The 14,086-nt window shown below is 41.0% G+C and overlaps 1 protein-coding gene across 1 annotated transcript in view; it reads right to left on the reverse strand.

Annotated features, from left to right (window-relative positions):
- Positions 1-14,086, reverse strand: part of itga9 (integrin, alpha 9) — a 138,719-nt gene that overhangs the window by 103,735 nt on the left and 20,898 nt on the right. The window contains exons 5-8 of the mRNA XM_014180007.3: positions 13,604-13,671; positions 1,147-1,276; positions 645-730; positions 440-502 (exon numbers count right to left, since the gene is read on the reverse strand). Coding sequence (XP_014035482.1) covers positions 440-502; positions 645-730; positions 1,147-1,276; positions 13,604-13,671 — 347 coding nt within the window. The remainder of the gene's footprint in view (positions 1-439; positions 503-644; positions 731-1,146; positions 1,277-13,603; positions 13,672-14,086) is intronic.

A 14,086-nucleotide genomic window follows, 5' to 3' on the forward strand; every position in this document is an offset into this window, starting at 1 on the left:
ATGGCCAGACTAGGGATGTGTCCCAAATGGCACCCCTTTCCTTATATAGTGCACTATTTTTGACCAGAGCCCAATGGGTGCAATTTGGGATGCAAGCCTAGAGCGCTCTAAACACTTTACATAAACCACGTAAACAGTGTGGTGCTTCTTAGAAAACCATTAACTAACAGTCTGCCATGCTTCACCTGCACCAGCTACAGTATGTGTACTCTACAACACATGGGGCATGGTTTCCCAGACCATGATTAAGTCTAGACTCTCCATTGAGCATGATCACTCAAGTGTAGGCCTATGTCATTTCTGATAACAAAGAATACTAACAGATGGTAGAAGTGAACAGTGATCACCACTGACACACTAAAGAAACAACATGTCACTGTCATGTAGTAATGGTTAAACAGCATAGTAGATAGCTGTGGTCCATATTTCAGACACATACCATTTTCCCTGAGGCTTGAAAGATCTTCACCAAAGACCCACCATCTATTCTGAAAATGTAAACCTGGAGGGAAAGGAGGATACAGTGTTAAAATACAGTGTTAACAAATCAGTGTTAGAATACAGTGTTAACAAATAAGTGTTAAAATATTCAATACAAAGATATGATACTCCTCCTAAAACAACCAATCAAATCCTGTACATACTTTTCCTCCTCCACTGTGTTGTGGAGCTCCTGCAGCCACATCTATGAAGTTAGGAGAGGAGAAATGTCCAGCAGTCACAGCATAGCCTAGAGAGACAGACAGAATCAGTCAGCCTTTACATTGAATAGTGGTTAGTCACAGCATAGCCTAGAGAGACAGACAGAATCAGTCAGCCTTTACATTGAATAGTGGTTAGTCACAGCTTAGCCTAGAGAGACAGACAGAATCAGTCAGAGTTGCCAATACAGTCAAATAAATGGAGGTACAGGTAGTCAACTATTTTACTCGTGCTCTTTGAGGGTCTACACCGGGTTAGTGTAGTGTAAAGAGTACTGTCATTTAAAAAGGGCTTTGTGAATACATTTGATTGATGATTTATCAATTGATTGGGCTATATATTTATTGATTGATTGATTAATCAACTGACTGAAAGACCGACTGACAGACAGATTGATCGATTGCATAAGTGATTAATCCATTAAATCAATCAAAGGAAACATACCTAGATAGCTGTATCTGTGTGAGTCGACTTCTTCTTTGTTGGGGTTGTAGAAGGTGCTGGAGGTCAGGTTGTAGACCTTGACTGTTCCTGTCCAGTAGTATGATCCTGGAGCTCCCATCACCACCAGCTCCTGAAATTGACCACACACCATACATCTTGCAACATTAAGCTGTGTTTACACAGCCACCCTAAGAACCCAAATCTGAATTTCTTTCTATATCGCCAATCTTTTTTTCCTGATTGTCCACACATAGTTTTACATGTGACCCATATCAGATTTGCGCATTCACACTGATGTAGCCTCTGAAGTAGCACACAGATGCAATGTTCATTTCCTGTCACTGTTCCTTTACATTTTGGAGTGGTTGTAATGGTAACAGTCATGTGCAATAAAGCCACTTCAGAGCTAAGAAATCTGATCTGAGCATCCAGACAGAAGTTGCATATGGAGGACCGGGTTTGGATAAGGATTTAGATCCACATAGGAGGTGGTATTAATCGGAAGTCCAAAAATCTGACTCCATGTGTTTTCTTTTTTTGCTGTTTACACATTAGGAAAAATATCCGATAGACAGTGGTGCAAAGTAATTAAGTAAAAATACTTTAAAGTACAACTTCAGTCATCACTTTACTATTTATATTTTTCACAAGTTTTACTGAATAACATTCCTAAAGAAAATTATGTAGTTTTTATCCATACATTTTCCATGACACACAAAAATCCCTGGTCTTTCCTACTGCCTCTGATCTGGCAGAAACACAAAACACAAATGCTTAATTTGTAAATTATGTCTGAATTTTGGTGTTCCCCTAAATATAGGTACATTTATAAAAAAAGAAAGAAAATTGTGTCACCTGGTTTGCTTAATAGAAGGAATTTGAAATTATTTATACCTTTACCTTTGATACTTTAGTATATTTTAGCAATTACATTTATTTTTGATACTTAAGTATATTTAAAACCAAATACTTTTAGACTTTTACTCAAGTAGTATTTTACTGGGTGACTTTCACTTTTACTTCAGCCATTTTCTATTAAGGTATCTTAACTTTTACTCAAGTATGACAATTGGGTACTTTTTCCACCATTGCCGATAGGTATCAGATATGCAAATAATTGACAAAAGATTTGAATTGGACTGACTGTGTAAACACAGCCTTAGAGATTTATTAGCCTTCTAACTCAGCAAAATAATACATATACCCAGGGGTGAAAGTAGATAAAATGTATTCCCAGTACGCATAACTGCGGGAAGTAGGGAGCTGAGGATGGTGCAGCACACCCTGAAAAATCATAATAAATAAACATATTAAATATATTCTCATAAAACTAGTGCACTGGGGCTTTACTAGTATTAGCAGACCAATATACTGTAGACATCTGTAGTGCAGGAAGATTATATTTATTTCAGCTTCTGAGCTTTGGCCAAAAAAGTTAGTTGTATAATTAAGAACAGTATCTTGCAAGATTCAATAGTTGGAATTGTAAGAGTTGTTGCCCTGTCCCTTTCTATGCGATTGCGCAAAGATGTCATGTCATCAAGGCAAAGGGTGGCTACTTTGAAGATTCTCAAATATAAAATATATACTGCTCAAAAAAATAAAGGGAACACTTAAACAACACATCCTAGATCTGAATGAAAGAAATAATCTTATTAAATACGTTTTTCTTTACATAGTTGAATGTGCTGACAACAAAAATCACACAACAATAATCAATGGAAATCCAATTTATCAACCCATGGAGGTCTGGATTTGGAGTCACACTCAAAATTAAAGTGGAAAACCACACTACAGGCTGATCCAACTTTGATGTAATGTCCTTAAAACAAGTCAAAATGAGGCTCAGTAGTGTGTGTGGCCTCCACGTGCCTGTATGACCTCCCTACAACGCCTGGGCATGCTCCTGATGAGGTGGCGGATGGTCTCCTGAGGGATCTCCTCCCAGACCTGGACTAAAGCATCCGCCAACTCCTGGACAGTCTGTGGTGCAACGTGGCGTTGGTGGATGGAGCGAGACATGATGTCCCAGATGTGCTCAATTGGATTCAGGTCTGGGGAACGGGCGGGCCAGTCCATAGCATCAATGCCTTCCTCTTGCAGGAACTGCTGACACACTCCAGCCACATGAGGTCTAGTATTGTCTTGCATTAGGAGGAACCCAGGGCCAACCGCACCAGCATATGGTCTCACAAGGGGTCTGAGGATCTCATCTCGGTACCTAATGGCAGTTAGGCTACCTCTGGCGAGCACATGGAGGGCTGTGCGGCCCCCCAAAGAAATGCCACCCCACACCATGACTGACCCAACGCCAAACCGGTCATGCTGGAGGATGTTGCAGGCAGCAGAACGTTCTCCACGGCGTCTCCAGACTCTGTCACGTCTGTCACGTGCTCAGTGTGAACCTGCTTTCATCTGTGAAGAGCACAGGGCGCCAGTGGCGAATTTGCCAATCTTGGTGTTCTCTGGCAAATGCCAAACGTCCTGCACGGTGTTGGGCTGTAAGCACAACCCCCACCTGTGGATGTCGGGCCCTCATACCACCCTCATGGAGTCTGTTTCTGACCGTTTGAGCAGACACATGCACATTTGTGGCCTGCTGGAGGTCATTTTGCAGGGCTCTGGCAGTGCTTCTCCTGCTCCTCCTTGCACAAAGGCGGAGGTAGCGGTCCTGCTGCTGGGTTGTTGCCCTCCTACGGCCTCCTCCACGTCTCCTGATGTACTGGCCTGTCTCCTGGTAGCGCCTCCATGCTCTGGACACTACGCTGACAGACACAGCAAACCTTCTTGCCACAGCTCGCATTGATGTGCCATCCTGGATGAGCTGCACTACCTGAGCCACTTGTGTGGGTTGTTGACTCCGTCTCATGCTACCACTAGAGTGAAAGCACCGCCAGCATTCAAAAGTGACCAAAACATCAGCCAGGAAGCATAGGAACTGAGAAGTGGTCTGTGGTCCCCACCTGCAGAACCACTCCTTTATTGGGGGTGTCTTGCTAATTGCCTATAATTTCCACCTGTTGTCTATTCCATTTGCACAACAGCATGTGAAATTTATTGTCAATCAGTGTTGCTTCCTAACTGGACAGTTTGATTTCACAGAAGTGTGATTGACTTGGAGTTACATTGTGTTGTTTAAGTGTTCCCTTTATTTTTTTGAGCAGTGTATTTTGATATGTTTAACACTTTTTTGGTTACTACATGATTCCATATGTGTTATTTCATAGTTCTAATGTCTTCAGTATTATTCTACAATGTATAAAATAGTAAAAATAAAGAAAAACCCTGGAATGAGTAGGTGTGTCCAAACTTTTGACTGGTACTGTATATCAAGCAAGTATTTTTATATTCCACAAGTATTATCAAATTAACTGTTTTGTAGAGATAATTATCAGACTCCAGTTACAAATGCTGATAAACACTCCAATACATTTAGATGATTTTTTTTCTTCACAAAAATAGTGCACTGTGCCTTTACCAATTCCGTATTAGCTGACCAATATAGATGTCTTCAGCAGCAGCAATAATGTTTTTTTAGCACCCCCACCCCCAAACTACTTCCCGTGGCTATGCCAGTACGGGACCGTCTATGTGTGCACACACCTTTAAAATGTATTGCCTTTTAATGTGGCATAAACACAACCAGTCCTGATATTTTCATCTGATTGGAATTGTTAGGTTATATTACTTGTTAGATATTACTGCATGGTCAGAACTACAAGCACAAGCATTTCGCTACACGCATTAACATCTGCTAACCATGTGTATGTGACAAATACATTTGATTGATTGAAACAATCACTTGAAAAGGCTGTCACGCTCGTCAAAATGAGTAGACCAAGGCGCAGCGTGCGTAGAGTTCCGCATGTTTCAATAAATGAAACTCACCAAAACAAATACAGAAGCAAACGAAATGTGAAGTAATGGTGTGCTCACAGGCACAACACAAAAACAAGATCTCACAACTCAAGGAGGGAAAAAGGGCTGCCTAAGGATGGTTCCCAATCAGAGACAACGATGGACAGCTGCCTCTGATTGGAAACCACACTCAGCCAAAACAAAGAAATAGAAAAACTAGATTGCCCACCCCACATCACACCCTGACCTAACCAAACTAGAGGAAAATAAACGTCTCTAAGGTCAGGGCGTGACAAAGGCTCCTTTAAGCCTGGCTGCCTGCGCATGTTTGTCCACTCTAAAATCCTTCCCACATCCATACAGTGCACTGTGCACCAGCCATTTGATGAATGGAAAGAGACATCTGTTAGAAAACACCAAAAAGTGTAATTAATGACATTCTGCGATTTTCAAATAGGACTTTTGACCTGTATTGATCCGTCTACTGCTGTCTGTGCGCGTTTCGGCCACTTATCTCTGCCTTGGCAAAATGTCACTGTTATTTTCGAACCACACCGCATTTTGGAGCGTACTTCCTCAGGTTTCAAGTCCATTTGCTCATTTGTAATTACACTGACATGCGGTAATGATAAATAATAGTGAAATGGCCTACAGCTTTCTTGGGATCTTTGTTTTAATTATTGTGATATAGGCTCATGTTCAGATGTTTCGGTGTACCCACACAATTTATTTTGCCAGTACTCCTGTACTGTACTGGTTACTTTCACCCCTGCATATACCTACAACAGACAGAGCAAATTATAAACAAATAAGCAAACAACAAAAACATCAGGTCAGTGACTCCAAATTTACCACCCGTCTCTCACAGTCGACCTAACGAAAGTTACAAAACATCAAAAAGTCTAATGGAATGACAATAAATGATCTAGTCAGGAAGTAAAGAAACAAACATCTGGAGTTGATTGGTCAGTCAGTCCTTGATTTGATGGTCACACAAGATTCTAGAATGTCAGATGCGTCCTGCTGTCACTTCATTTTTACAATGTCAGAATGTTGTCCTCCTGCTGTCACACATCTGTGAAACACTAGAATACTAAGTCATTAGCTACAATTCAGAGACAAAGGTTAAGAACAACAGCTGTCTATTAAATCTAACATTCCTCAGATTCTGACATTCTGTACTGAAACGTTGTCCAAGAGTCTGACAGCTCTTCGCTTGTCTGTGTATGGATAGTCTGCGGTGGAAAAAAATGTGTTGTTCCTTTGCTCCTTTGTTCAGACGACTCCATTGCTGAGTCCAACAACCCCCCAACCTTCTGGTAACACAACCTTGACATGCAACTTGGATGCTCATCGCTATTCCTACTCTTACATAACTTATTTTCCCATTCCTTATAAATGTTCAGCCGTGCACTATGCAAAGGTCTCATACAATGTTGATTCCACACAGCCTGGAATCCAAACTGAATAATTTCTCATCTAGACAGTCCAAGTGTCTGTCTATTGGTGTAGTTCCAGACTGAACCTGTGAAGTGAAACAATAATGAAACGGAGTGATATTCAGGTTGGAGCCAGGCTAAGATTCCCCACAGGCTGCAGTTTGGATTCCAGGCTAGATACCACACAGTACGGGGTGCAGAGTGAAATGATGGTCTGTGGTCTGAACTGATTTGATGGTAACTTGAAACCTTTTTTAGATTTCTAAATTGCATAACTTAATTTTTTCCTTCCTTTTGAAGGTTAACTATGTAAAGTTCTTATATGATCTGGAGCCACAGTAGAATGAAATAATGGTCTGAACTGATTTGATAGATGGACTTGGGTTCTGGACACTACTGCTGTTAGGTGATGCTCCTCAAATAGGAAGACTTCTCTTGGCATACAGACAGCTCAGCAATTTGAAAGACGGACCTGGTTTTGGGCTTGGAACTGCTACTCTCGGTCAGGTAAGATAATGGTGGAGGTGTTGGTGTTGTTATGTTTCAGTGTCTGATCAGAATAGAACAGAATACTGCTCTTCTCTGGGCACACAGACAGAGACATTCAGACGGCTCAGCAAATAACTCAATAAGTCAAATGACTGATTACACTTTAATGGACTGGCACAACTTTAAACGGTGCGCTACCTCTTTGATATGTCCTTATTTAAACTCATCAAAAGCACAGACTAAGTACAAAGACAATGGCTGTGTACCAAATGGTACCCTATCCCCTATATAGTGCACACATTTTGACCAGAGAGCTATGGGGCTCCCAAGTGGCGCAGCAGTCTAAGGCACTGCATCTCAGTGCTAGAGGTGTCTCTAAAGACCCTGGTTCGATTCCAGGCTGTATCACAACCGGCCGTGATTGGGAGTCCCATAGGGCGGCACACAATTGGCCCAGTGTCGTCTGGGGTAGGCCGTCATTGTAAATAAGAATTTGTTCTTAACTGACTTGTGCGTTTCCGCTGTGAAAGCAAAATAACTCTTTATTTCCTTCTTTATGGGAGGAACAAGGCTTACAGTGTATCAGAGAGGTCAAGTCAGGTTAACACAGCCCCTCTTAGTAGCCTATGGAAACAGGAATGAGTAAGGAGACTAACATGGCTTTGGTAGATTTCTTTGTCTGTCATCAAAATTGCTAAAATGTTTTTAAAAACAATTCTAATAAATGCCTCAGTTAGACAATGGATGAAGGCACTCCAAAACCATCAGGTATTGAATGAATTCTAGCACATAAAACATTTTACTGGCACGGACAAATCATGAATGGAGTTTAGGTGGGAATTCAAGTATTCAATATACAGTACCAGTCAAAAGTTTGGACACACCTACTTGCTTGGGCCAAGATTGACTGACCTTCATGTCTTAAAGTAATGGACTGTCATTTCCTCTTTGCTGATTTGAGCTGTTCTTGCCATAAAATGGATTTGGTCTTTTACCAAAATCGGGCTATCTTCTGTATACCACCCCTTGTCACAACACAACTGATTGGCTCAAACACATTAAGAAGGAAAGACATTCCACAAATTAACTTTTAACAAGGCACACCTGTTAATTGAAATGCATTCAGGTGACTGCCTCATGAAGCTGGTTGAGAGAATGCCAAGAGTGTGCAAAGCTGTCATCAAGGCAAAGGGCGGCTACTTTGAAGCATCTCAAATATAAAATATATTTTGATATGTTTAACACTTTTTTGGTTACTACATGATTCCATATGTGTTATTTCATAGTTTTGATGTCTTCACTATTATTCTACAATGTAGAAAATAGTCAAAATAAAGAAAAACCTTTGAATGAGTAGGTGTGTCCAAACTTTTGACTGGTACATTTTGTAATGGTATCAGGTACTTATTTTAGATTTTGTGTTAAAATAAATACAATTATATGTGCCTAATTTGCATAAATAGAGTGCCTGCAGAAAGTACTCACACCCCTTGACTTTTTTCAAAAAAAGCTGTTTTTATCTACACAAATACTCTGTATTGTCAAAGTGGAAGAAACATTCTAAAAATGTTTCAAGATGAATGAAAAATAAAAAACTAATACACAGCCTTATTCTAAAATGGATAAAAATAAAACAATTTCCTCTTCAATCTACACACAATACCCCATAATGACAAAGCGAAGACAGGTTTTCTATATCACTCGAAATTGAGCTTAGGTGCATCCTGTTTCCATTGATCATCCTTGAGATGTTTCTACAACTTGATTGGAGTCCACCTGTCGTAAATTCAATTTATTGGATATGATTTTGAAAGGCACACACCAGTCTATATAAGGTCCCACAGTTGACAGTGCATGTCAGAGCAAAAACCAAGCCATGAGGTCAAAGAAATTGTCCGTAGAGCTCCGAGACAGGATTGTGTCAAGGCACAGATCTGGGGAAGGGTACCAAAACAGCATTGAAGGTCACCAAGAACACAGTGGCCTCCATCAGTCTTAAATGGAAGAAGTTTGGAACAACCAAGACTCTTCCTAGGGGAGAAGGGCCTTGGTCAGGAAGGTAACCAAGAACCCAATGGTCACTCTGACAGAGCTCCATAGTTCCTCTGTGGAGATGGGAGTACCTTCCAGAAGGACAACCATTTCTGCAGCACTCTACCAATCAGGCCTTTATGGTAGAGTGGCCAGACAGAAGCCACTCCTTAGTAAAAGGCACATGACAGTCCGCTTGGAGTTTGCTAAAAGGCACCTAGAGACTCTCAGACCATGAAAAACAAGTGTCTCTGGTCTGATGAAACCAAGATTGAACTCTCTGACCTGAATGCCAAGCATCACGTCTGGAGGAAACCTGGCACCATCCCTACGGTGAGCCATGGTGGCAGCATCACGCTGTGGGGATGTATTTCAGCGGCAGGGACCGGGAGACTAGTCAGGATTGAGGGAAAGATGAATGGAGAAAAGTACAGAGAGATCCTTGATGAAAACTTGCTCCAAAGCACTCAGGACCTCAGTCTGGGGCGAAGGTTCATCTTCCAACAGGACAACAACCCTTAGCACACAGCCAAGACAAAGCAGGAGTGGCTTCGGGACAAGTCTCTGAATGTCCTTGAGTGGCCCAGCAAGAGCCTGGACTTGAACCCGATGGAACATCTCTGGAGAGACCTGAAAATAGCTGTGCAGCGACGCTCCCAATCCAACCTGACAGAGCTTGAGGGGATCTGCAGAGAAGAATGGGAGAAACTCCCCAAATACAGGTGTGCCAAGCTTGTAGCGTCATAACCAAGAAGACTCGAGGCTGTAATTGCTGCCAAAGGTGCTTCAACAAAGTACTGAGTAAAGGGTCTGAATACTTAAGTAAATGTATTATTACATTTGCAAAAAAAATACATTTTTTTTTGTCATTATGGGGTATTGTGTGTAGATTGATGAGGGGGAAAATGATTTTATCCATTTTAGACTAAGGCTGTAACAAAATGTGGAAAAAGTCAAGGGGTCTGAATACTTTCCGAATGCACTGTAAGTATTCAACCACCTGAGTCAATACATGTTAGAATCACCTTTAGCAGCGATTACAGAGTCTTTCTGGGTAAGTCTCTGAAAGCTCTGCACACCTGGTTTGTACAATATTTGCCCATTTTTAAACTCTTCAAGCTCTGTCAAGTTGGTTGTTGATCATTGCTAGACAGCCATTTTCAAGTCTTGCCATAGATTTTCAAGCCGATTTAAGTCAAAACTGTAACTAGGCATGTCAGGATCATTCAATGTTGTCTTGCTAAGCAACTCCAGTGTATATTTGGTACTGAGTTTTAGGTTATTGTCCTGTTGAAAGGTGAATTTGTCTTCCAGTGTCTGTTGGAAAGCAGACTGAAGAAAATTTTCCTCTAGGATTTTGCCATCCTTGAAATCATGAAGATTGTTACTTAGTGAAGTGTTGTGTTGGATTTGCCCCAAAAATAATGCTTCGTATTCAGGACAAAAAGTTAATTTATTTGCCACATGTTTTGCAGTGTTACTTTAGTGCCTTATTGCAAACAGGATGCATGTTTTGGAATATATTTATTCTGTACAGACTTCCTTATTTTCACTCTCTCATTTAGGTTAGTATTGTAGAATAACTCTAATGTTGTTGATCCATCCTCAGTTTTCTGCTATCACAGCCATTAAACTCTGTAACTGTTTAAAATCACCATTGGCCTCATGGTAAAATCTCTGAGCAGTTTCCTTTCTCTCCGGCAACGGAGTTAGAAAGGACGCCTGAGTCTTTGTAATGACTGGGTGTATTGATACACCATCCAAAGTGTAATTAATAACTTCACCATGCTCAAAGGGATATTCAGTGTCTCCTTTTCTTTTACCCATCTACCAATAAGTGCCCTTCTTTGTGCGGAATTGGAAAACCTCTGTGGTCTTTGTGGTTGAATCTGTGCTTGAAAGTCAATACTCGACTGAGGGACTTTACATATACAGTTGAAGTCGGAAGTTTACATACACTTAGGTTGGCGTCATTAAAACTCATTTTTCAACCACTCCACAAATTTCTTGTTAACAAACGATAAATTTGGCAAGTCGGTTAGGACATCTACTTTGTGCATGACACAAGTCATTTTTCCAACAATTGTTTACAGACAGACTATTTCACTTATAATTCACTGTATCACAATTCCAGTGGGTCAGAAGTTTACATACACAAAGTTGAATGTGCCTTTAAACAGCTTGGAAAATTCCAGGAAATTATGTCATGGGTGTAGAAGCTTCTGAAAGGCTAATTGACATCATTTGAGTCAATTGGCGGTGTACCTGTGGATGTATTTCAAGGCCTACCTTCAAACTCTGTACCTCTTTGCTTGACATCATGGGAAAATCAAAAAAAATCAGCCAAGACCTCAGAAAAACTATTTTGGACCTCCACAAGTCTGGTTCATCCTTGGGAGCAATTTCCAAATGCCTGAAGGTACCACATTCATCTGTACAAACAATAGTGCGCAAGTATAAACACCATGGGACCACGCAGCCGTCATACTGCTCAGGAAGGAGACGCATTCTGTCTCCTAGAGATGAACGCACTTTGGTGTGAAAATTGCGACTCAATCCCAGAACAACAGCAAAGGACCTTGTGAAGATGCTGGAGGAAACAGGTACAAAAGTATCTATATCCACAGTAAAACGAGTCCAAAATCGACATAACCTGAAAGGCCGCTCAGCAAGGAAGAAGCCACTGCTCCAAAACCACCATTAAAAAATCCAGACTACGGTTTGCAACTGCATATGGGGACAAAGATTGTACTTTTTGGAGAAATGTCCTCTGGTCTGATGAAACAAAAATAGAACTGTTTGGCCATAAGGACCATCGTTATGTTTGTAGGAAAAAGGGGGAGGCTTGCAAGCCGAAGAACACCATCCCAACCGTGAAGCACGGGGGAGGCAGCATCATGTTGTGGGGGTGCTTTGCTGCAGAAGGGACTGGTGCACTTCACAAAATAGATGGCATCATGAGGAAGGGAAATTATGTGGATATATTGAGGCAACATCTCAAGACAACAGTCAGGAAGTTAAAGCTTGGTCTCTAATGGGTCTTCCAAATGAACAATGACTCCAAGCCTACTTCCAAAGTTGTGGCAAAATGGCTTAAGGACAACAAAGTCAAGGTATTTAAGTGGCCATCACAAAGCCCTGACCTCCATCCTATAGAAAATGTGTGGGCAGAACTGAAAAAGTGTGTGCGAGCAAGGAGGCCTACAAACCTGACTCAGTTACACCAGCTCTGTCAGGAGGAATGGGCCAAAATTCACCCAACTTGTTGTGGGAAGCTTGTGGAAGGCTACCCGAAACGTTTGACCCAAGTTAAACAATTTAAAGGCAATGCTACCAAATACTAATTGAGTGTATGTAAACTTCTGACCCACTGGGAATGTGATGAAAGAAATAAAAGCTGAAATAAATCATTCTCTCAACTATTATTCTGACATTTCACATTCTTAAAATAAAGTGGTGTTCCTAACTGACCTAAGACAAGGACATTTTACTTGGATTAAATGTCAGGAATTGTGAAAACCTGAGTTTAAATGTATTTGGCTAAGGTGTATGTAAACTTCTGACTTCAACTGTATGTGTAGGGTACAGAGATGAGGTAGTCATTCAAAAATCATGTTAAATACTATTATTACACAGAGTGAGTCCATGCAACTTTTTATTTGACATGCATATATGAATTAAGTTAAAGGCATAGAACAGGGCTGCAACCACAAAACCTTCCTCTGTCTGCCTGCACTCACCTGTGCTGTCTAGACTGCCTCATTGGATGGCGGTTAAGGCAGCCCTCCGCACCTCTCTGATTCAGAGGGGTCGGGTTAAATACGGAAGACACATTTCAGTTGAATGCATTCAGTTGTACAACTGACTAGGTATCCCCCTTTCCCTTTCATTAATTACTGTTGTTGTCAGGTTCTATTGCATAATTCAACTTGTGTGTCAATAGCAGGATACCATCAGATAAAAAAATCAACGCACTTGGCTCTAGATTACATCTTTCTATACATACTTTACATTGTTTGCTAGATCAGAAATAATACCACTATAATCCCAGTGTTCAGTTCCCGAAGTTGCTTTTATTTCAGCGCATTTCATTTGTAAACATTTCAACTGTGTCAAATGATTACTGTTTTAAATTCCACAAAATAGTTATCTTTCTTCTCTTTCTTGAGATGTAAGTGTCGAGATTTAATATTCCCGACAAAGCTTTAATGCTCTTATGTATTCCATTGAGCCCATTTCAGCTATTACCGTGGTTTGTTTGACAGGTCATTACAAACATTTCCACGGTCGTAACATTAACGAGAAAAAACGACAGGCACAAACAAGAGTCGCAGGAGTAAAATGAAAGCATTCAATCCTGAAAGATTTAAGTGACAATTGGATTTTTCACCCCTCAAACACAGGAACTAGATGACTGAAAGAGACAGATTCTCAAGTGGACGGGGCATGCGCGTTGCTAAAAACACTGACTGTCGTCGTGTGTGTGCGTGTGAGTGTGCATGTGTATTCGAGCAGTAAAACATATCCCAGACTGAAAGAGCAACCTCCAAACAGTATGACTGAACTAACAGAGACAGAAGCAGTATCACATGTATTAGAAGAAGAGAAAAGTTGAACATGGAGAATGCACTGCTACTGACCTCAGTAAAAACGCCTGCTATCCCCGCTTGGCACGAGCCGTGCTCTTCCCCATACTTCTGCTTATAGTCTGAAAAGAAAAAACAAACCACAAATGATTTCGCTTTGTGTCTTAGCCAGCACTTTCACTCCTCTTATTTCTGTATTCCATATGGACCTAGTCAAAGTCTTCAGCGCCAGCCAAGTAGGAATCTGGAATCAGGAGGAAGAAAGTTAGGCTTTGTTACAAATGTTACCCTATTCCCTATATAGTGCACTACTTTTGACCAGAGCCCTATGGGATTCACTATGGGCCCTGGTCAAAAGTATTGCACTATGTAGGGGATAGGGTGACATTTAGGAAGCAGAGTTACAAACTACAGAGTAAGGCAACATTCAACATAAACTCACACTTGGGGGGACATTACCTCTCGAGTTACAGAACAATATTGGGCTTGGATCTCTCTGAATCACAGGGTACACATGGCCCCATCTGAGGCCTAGCT

Source organism: Salmo salar, chromosome 28 (genome assembly GCF_965601325.2).
Source record: "Salmo salar chromosome 28, fSalSal1, whole genome shotgun sequence".
NCBI lineage: Eukaryota > Metazoa > Chordata > Actinopteri > Salmoniformes > Salmonidae > Salmo > Salmo salar.